Here is a 9,172-nt window from a genome sequence, read left to right on the forward strand (position 1 = left end):
TCTAATTTTCTAAAAATTGAACAGTGACGGAATTGTTTGAGAAACGTTTCTTTTTCAGTAAAACATCTCACAAGAAACACATTATTTGTTAAGAAATAAAACATCAAAATTTATTCTATTGTGTTATGTCATATATTAACATAATCGCGTTTAAAAAATAATTATCATGAATAAAAGAAGAAAGTAATAATCTGAAAAGAATATAAAAATAATTAAGTGATTATGCGTTTATGTTAAGCGTGTAATATAAACGCATAATATGCCCTTCACCTTATTGTATATGTATAATGATACTATTACTGCAATAATCATTATAGCGATTCGATAAACGTTTTATAAATGAAGGCAACCGATTATAAATAATTATGAAAACTGTTTCCAATAATTTATTTTTTTATCCGATAGAGTCATATGGATATTATATATATGTAGAATGTACAAAAAGTCCCGAATTCCATAAATATCTTGAAAAGTAAGCATTTCTGAGAAAAATATTTATTAATACACATTTTATTAATAACAAAAGTTGTAAGGTTTAAAATGATTTATTTATTGATCTTATAAGTTTTATCTTGGATGATGCTACCAAGATCAGGCCAAAATCAAATCGATTTTTTTAAGTAAAATGCTCTATTTTTTTATTTCAGAATCTAATAGTTGATGTCAAGAGATTTTCAAAACACTATAATAAAGTCTCTTTTAATCAATACTTTTCAAGTTATGAGATTTGAAAGTTAATATCGCTGGTATTAACATTATCTAAGATATATCGCGTGGAAGTTGCCCGGTCGGATTTATAAATCTTGTGTATGAGCGCACGCGTGTTTGTATGAGTCTCCTCCTTTCTCTTTCTCTTTTCCTCCTCCCACATAATTATCTTTGATTGTACAATATTTACTTAAAATACTAATATTAACTGAACAGGAGCGTATATCTTTTTTAATGATGCAAGGATGAGGTGAGGTCTTACAAATGACAGAATTAAATCCTCCAATCAGATCTTCACATCTAGACTCAGACAGCACAGAATATTTAGGTATTGATAGGTATTCATAAATATTTATTTCTATTTATTTTTTCAAAATATTATATAAATATTTTATATATTACATTTATATATTACATTTAAATATACTTAAATATAATTATAAATATACTTGGATATCCGAGATGATTCCTTTTGCCTACAAATCAATTGCCTACGATATTATTTGCCTACATACACTATTGCGCACAAAAATAAACATCAAAGACGAAATCACATTTGTCTATAATAATACAAGTAGACAAATGACTTCGTTTCTCAAGTTTTTATTTATGCACAAAAGTGCTTGTATGCAATCGATTTGTAGACGATAATATTATGTATGCAATGCAGATTGTGTGCAATATTGTCATATGTGCAAAAATGTCTTTTTCTCTTAATTTTATATTTGTGCATGTTAGATAATCGCAAATATGATGTAGGTAAACAATGCTGAAGGCAATCAATAGGCAAACAAGATTCTCTTTAAATATCAAATCAGTTTTAATGAAGAAATGTGTTTAAATGTTAAATATGTTTATTAGGATTTAATTGAAAGCTATATAACTCGTGCTACTTATATTATTATCTTGTACAAAATGCATAAAAAATATACTATTAAAAGAAAAAGTATCTCTTTTATATGTAACAGTATCTTGCGTAAATAAAAATTGATAATATTTTTTTCTACAATAATTAAAAATTGTATAAAGGAATACAATAAATATTCTAATTTGCGTAATTTTTTGTATATATTTTAAAATGTATATCATTTTTCCTACGTTTTTGTTGTTCAATTTTTTTATTAGTATCAAGATTTATTCGGTCATTTTACTTTATGTTGCGTGTGCATAATAGAAATTATGTATCCAAAACAATGATTTTATAAGCAACTTAAAATTTTATATTCCAAATTTTTCTACAAACTGATTATAATGTGATCCGTGCTAGTATTAGTAACTTCCTGAAACTTTCCTGTGTTACTTGGCAAGGACAACCACTGTGCTGCTATAGTTATTTATAAAACCGTAACATTGACCTCAATAATACGATAATGATTCCATTCTCTCATCTGCAGTTTTGATCATGAAATTTACTCGGATTTGTTGAAAGAATTTTGTTTGTAGAATAGAAAAAAAATATATGTATAATTAAATCAAAATGATACAAAATATAATTCTATACGCAAGAAAAATATAAAACAAATTACACAGGATCATATTATGTAAAATTGTATCAGCAACACATAAAATTAATTTTTAAATTGTTTTTTTACTTTCTTGTAACATCGTGCAAATGTATTTGTAAAATATGTTAACTTTAATATATTTTACAATTTTTATATTTTTCTATATTTTTCAATATTTATATTTTCTTTTAAAATATATAATTTAAAATATATTTAAAATATTAATTACAAACAATAATAAATACTCGTACATTAAATAAATAGATTAGGACAATTTATACATATAAATTTATTAAATTAATTGATTAAAATTAGTGTATATAATCTCTTAATTAATACTATATAAAATATTTATTAGATACATATATATTAATATGTACAAAGAACATCGAGTGTAAAATCTTCAAAAAATTTTATAAATTAAAATATAATTATTTTAAAATTGTTACTTTTTTTAGATATTTATGTTAAATATTTATTTATTTTTTAAATAATTTCAAAGAAGGAGAGAAGGATTGAACACTAAACTAATGACTACTGTTCTCGATGTAATATAACGCTCATGATTGAAAACGCATGAATTAATCAGAACTAAATCCGGTTTTGACTGCATTATAGCGAAATATAACACGCAAACCGGAACAGTCCCAGTATTGCAAATGCTATTCGCATCTGGAATTCGATTGTGAGAATGCATAAAGCAGGCTTTCGATTTGATTTCATTCTCAATTTGAGACTCTTTTTCAAGCACGTACAAGATATTTAATATTCAAATTGTACACATTATATTTACTGGACATTTTTGGGAATTAATTAAGATATAACATCGATATGTCTGATATGGCTATCGCATTCGTAAAATTGATAAAATTTATTGTGCATCTCGCAATATTTATATGATCAAAGTAAGAGTTGGAAAAATCATCACCCTTGACTCAGTTAACGGAAGATTAGCGACCTTGAACTGAAGGTAAACATGAAAGGAATCAATGAAGTCTCTCTGCATGGGCTAGTAAACGACCAATGGATGTTGAATTGTCGAATATTTTAACTCGTATCAAGAACACTGGTCAGGTAACGCATATACATATATAAGTCCTGTTCACCAATCTTGTGCTCAGTTAAATACATGCGAGGTAAACGCCACTTCGTTGCAAGATATTGCAAATCTTTATATATCTAAAAGGTGAATTGTAAGTGAATTATAGCATCTGAAAGGTGAATTATAAGTAAATTATACGAAATGGTTGGTATTCATAAAGACTTATATTTTTATAGCTTATATAATCATTTTACCTAATAGTATAAAAGAAATTTTATCCAATATAAAACTTTTAAAAAATATTTGTCTAAAAAGGATTACGATTTTTATTAATAAATCAAAATTATGTCGCGACATAATTGCTATAATATAAAAATACTTTATGCTTCTGTAAGAAATTTTTTATTTATTGTATTTTTATTGGATTGTCCGAAAAGTTCATGCCGATGTTGAAGGAAAATTGAAACGCAGAAAATTTTAATTTAATAAATATATACTAAAATTTAAATTTTAGTCGGCACGAACTTTCCGGATATCCAATATATATTTGTTTAGTTTAATTTAATTTATGTTCCTATGTTCTACAAATTTTTAGAATAGTAATGTATTTAGACATGTATTACATAAAAAAATTATGTCTCAGCATAATTTTAATTCATTAAATAATTATTTATATGTTAGATATATAATTATGTTAGAAATAATTAACTTTATTAATAAGAATCTTATAATTCTTTTGAAGACAACTATTTCTTAAAAGTTTTACATTACATAAAATTTTGGGTAAACTTCTGAAAATGACCCACGCCCAATTGTCATGAATTTTGGCAGAATTTTGTTGATGGGGTGGACTTCACTTTGCGTAAAAATTCATACGCCCTTGAACAGGGAGGGAGGAGGGAACAGGAGCTCCACTCCAGCAATATATAACTTTATTTACACACTTTTGGCATTAAATTTTTTTCCAATGAAAATTCATTTGACATTTAGAATGTTTCTGCCAGAATTAATAAAAATTAGGCGTGAGTTATTTTCGAAAGTTCAGTCCAAAAATTTTTTAGGGAAGCATCAGAGCATCACAAATGCTAACTAATTGCACAAATATTATCTTGTTCATCATGGTAACAACTTGCGCAGCTATGCCAATTCTTTTTCTAAATCCCGGAACGATGCTTGCTCATCCAGCTGTTATAATTAATGCTGAGATGGAAGATAATTTACCTTATGAATTACGAAATAATTTCTATAAAAATCCAAGTATTGCTGCTGGTCTCGCTAAGGAATCCTGGTTTATTGATAAGGAAATGCAGGTATATAATTTTTGTAATTTACCCAGATAAAATGTAATAATTAAACATTTTTCAACTTATTATTATTAATTCTAACCATTTGATTTTTTTATACTCTATGAAATTGTATAAATTATAATATTTGTATTATTGCTACAGCATACTATGCGCTTCTTCACAATTATAAGTATAATTATGAGATTACATCATTAACATCGCAATTAAAAAATTCGTTATATTTTAATACTATAGAAATAATTACGGCCACTTGCATTAAGTAATTCAATTATACGTTAAGTATCCAAATATATTAAAATCGAATAGTTAGTTTTTTTTGAACATCCATTTAATGTTACAGGTAATTGACCGGGAAGCGGACAAAATCCCGAAGGAAAAAATTTATAATGTGCTACATAATGCTGGACTCGTTCGCAGATAATATCAAGATAATGAAGAAGAATTGTTAGCTAATTTGAGTGAGAACACTTGTGTGCACTGGTGTATATAAAAGTCATTATACACATACCGATTTAATCTGACAATGAGTGTAAAAATGAAAAGCAAATATTTAAAATTAGAAAATATATATTTTACCTAACAATCACAATGAAGTATTGAGTATTTCATGATTTAATCGATTTCTATATTTATAATAAATGCATAACTTTGTCAATTTACGTCTTTAATTGACGTGCATCAGTGCACACTGCGAATATGTCCAATCAAATTCGTTATATATTATTAAATATATTTCGGTTTCCATATATTCAATAATTTAATTTCTTATTCTTTATTCATTCGTTCGTGCTCTATGGTTCAGGATTTAATTAACATAGAATGTTACATTTTGATATTTTATATTTGATATTTTATACTATTCTTCACATTCTGCAGGATTCCACAATCGATTTTAGCTATTTCTTAATTATTTTGATTATGATCTTATAAATGTAATACCCACAATTAACAGTCTAACATATACAATTCAATACTTATATAATACAATATTAATACATATAATATTATTGTATAATAGAAAGCTATTATTTTATGTACAAACTATGCAGAATTATATCGTGTATTTCATTCATTAATTATATCAGTCATAATTAATCAGATTATATCAAAGCTGAACTTGTACGATTTATCTTTTTCGTTTTTCTTTCTAACATGGAGAAAAAAAGAAGAAAGATGAACTGTACAAGACCTAATCAGCACACAATATTAAAAAAATGTTTAAAATTGGATTTAAAAATATTTATTTAGTGTAAAAATATTAAATAAATGTTTTAAAAATGTATAAATATGTGTTTAAATATTGTGCTGATTGGGGAATTGTAGCTAAAAAAAAAAGATTATATCCCAGACAACATAAAATATTTATGATAAATATTTACTAATATTCATTTTTTTTAAATGTCATGTATTATAGATGACATTAGATAGATATATTATAGATATTTCATACATATTTTATATAAAGCTTTATTTGCAATATTATTAAAATATAAACTAAATATTTTATGTAATATTTTAATAAATTTAATTTAGTAATTTAATAAATATAATAAATATTTCTAATAAGTATTTTTTACTAGGATTATAATGTCTCATTAAATATTTTCATAGCATTTACCACAATTATAACATTTATTATAACATTTCATAATATTTATAATAAATATTTATTATCTGCGCAATCCCACAAAAATATTTACAAAATATTTAAAATAAATCTTACAAATATTTATTTATATGTAAATATTTTATATTGTGTGCTGTCTGTCATATATATACATATATATATAAAATATATATATAAATATATATAAATATATATAAATATATATATAAAATATTTAGTATTCATTTAGTAATATACATTGTTATGTTTACATATTATATATATTATATATATGTATATGTAACATTTTTATATATGTAACATTTTTTATTCCCAATTTATAATATGAATCTAGTAATAAATTCATACAACATCCTTTTTCTCTCTATTATTTTATCAACGTTGTCGATTTTATCGACAGTGTTAGAAAAATGGATCCACGTAGTACCCGAATCAAAAATGGATGTACTAGCGCTAATGTTCGTTAGTGTCACGAAAAATGTGCCGAAATGTCTTTTTCAGATATCTCTTTGACATATATAATATGTACATTCACGATCGCTATTTACATAATAAAAAGAAACCGAGAAAGTATAAATTATGTACGTACAACCAGAGAGAAACCTGAGAGAGGACATGACCAAAATTATAACTGCAAAATGCTGCCACGCACTACCGCTCTATGAAGAAGTGGATGTTAACTACACAACAATATCCATCTTTTTGCGGAGCTCATGATGAAAATAGATAGTTGAAATCTCTAAAATAAATAAAATCTATTAAATTAATAACGATTTCAGCGATTTATTTCATCAGGAGCATTGCAAAAAGGTAAATATTATTGAGTAGTTTACATCTACTTTAGAGGGCAGTAGTGTGCGACAGCATTTTGCGGTTACAAGTTTTGGCCGTTATGTCCTCTCTCAAGTTTCTTTGCATATAACCGGTGATAAAATTGATAATGCGACTTACAAAAGCCATAAGCTAGAAAAAAAATAATTTTGATAGCAACTTAATATAAAAAAAATACAAACTTACTATTAACTATAATAAATAGATTATTATTTAACATATTTTTTAAGTTTTTGGGTTTTATAAGTATCTAAAATGATTCTGAAAACATCCCGGGAAAAAATATTTTTATATAATTAAATAAAATTATATAAAATTATATATAATTATATATATTTATATGTAAATGGACATATTTTATATATACATTGAAAAAAAAATATGGTCAATTTTAATAAATATTTAGTTGAATACTGCCAACTAAATATTTATTAAATATAAAGATATATTTATTTGATACAAGAAATATTAATTTGATTTAACAATCATTTTTTTTATTGAACAAATATTTATTTACTGTAAGTAAATGTTTAGTTGACAGTATTGAACTAAATATTTATTAAAATGAATTATATTTTTTTCTCAGTGTAATTATGTATAATTCTATATAATTTTTCTATATAATTTTATATATAATTATATACAATTGTATCCATTTATATACGATTATATAAAATTATATATTTACTGAAATAATTAATTTGGAAAATTATTAAAATACATGCAATGTTACATATTTGTCTTCTTATGAATAATTACAATTGAGAACTACGGAACTATATATATATATATATATATATATACTGACGATAAATGTACTCGGATATAGGTGCGGTTTTTTGCACATATGCAATAAATTTATTAACGAACTATATTAACTTCCAGTAAATATAGACATTAACTGTTTAGAAGAAAAAAAGCTTTGCAACTGTTGTAAAATTCTTCAAGATGATTCTTGCCATTGTTTTTTTGGAGCTAAATATATAAATAAATTATATTGAGAAATCTTACAAGAATTTTACAGCAATTGCAAAGCTATTTTTTCTGCTGAATGTAGCTATTATGGTCCTCTTTTTTACTTTAGCAAATTAACATTATTTTAATTTGTCGTTATATTGATGTCAAATGAGAACAAATAACATCAGCTTGTTATTAAGAATTCTTTCTTTTTTTTTACTTTTAATACAACACATTATGCAAAAAAAAATCATAAAGTACGTTATAACGTTCAAATTACTTCTATACATTTTTCAGATTATGTGGCAAATACAATTTAACTTGTACAGGTTCTCCACCACATCCCCTGCTATTCAATCGGTCCTCTTTCCTTTACAATATCATAAAATGGGATAAATTTTCCCAAATACAAAATCAGGATAAATTTAGCCCAAATTTCGACAATACAGCACACAAAATCTTAAATACATAATCTTATAAAGAATTAATCGAACTATTGTCTTAAAAAAGTTTTAAGAGTCTTATGTTATGATTTTGGAAATACATATGTATTGCATATATTTTTATAATTTGTGTCAAAGTTTCTGAGACGAAGGCTTTTATTCTGTAACTTTTAATGATAGTGTCGATGTTGTTATATTGTCGTTGCGTAGTTTTGTCATGTATAAAATCTCAATATATAACGATATCTATAGTTACTGTCCTTAATTAAGAATTACAAAATAGGGGCTAAAGTTACCCTATTTTGTGATATATTTCTTTACATTTTTATTACTTACATTATTTTTTATAGTTTATTTTATATTATACATAATATATTACAAAAAAATTACATTATAAAACTGAAAATATTATATAATATATAATATACGCGCAAAATTTCTTTTTAACATGAAATTACAGAGAAAACATTCGATATGCATAATAACAAAATTCTCACGATCATGATATAAAATATGTAGCTAAACGTCCAATTGACAAATTATTACTAGCATTTATTATTAATTATTAATTATCATTTATTATTAATTATCAAATACAACTGCAAAATTTATTTTGCTTTTATTTATTTTGCTTTTTTTTAATTTATGCGAGCAATCGTGAGCAACTAAAAAGATTGTTAATAAATTTATTTATTATATTATATATATTGTTAATAAATTTATATATATATATATATATATATATATATCTT

General features: G+C 24.2%; 1 protein-coding gene across 1 annotated transcript; it reads left to right on the plus strand.

Annotated features, from left to right (window-relative positions):
- The first annotated feature begins 4,337 nt into the window (after positions 1-4,337).
- On the plus strand, positions 4,338-4,983 carry LOC105622599. Its single transcript, XM_012204015.1, has 2 exons — positions 4,338-4,565; positions 4,903-4,983. The coding sequence occupies exons 1-2, from the start codon at positions 4,338-4,340 to the stop codon at positions 4,981-4,983; spliced, it is 309 nt and encodes a 102-aa protein (XP_012059405.1).
- Positions 4,984-9,172: the final 4,189 nt, after the last annotated feature.

Source organism: Atta cephalotes, assembly GCF_000143395.1.
Source record: "Atta cephalotes unplaced genomic scaffold scaffold00047, whole genome shotgun sequence".
NCBI classification, from domain to species: Eukaryota; Metazoa; Arthropoda; class Insecta; order Hymenoptera; family Formicidae; genus Atta; species Atta cephalotes.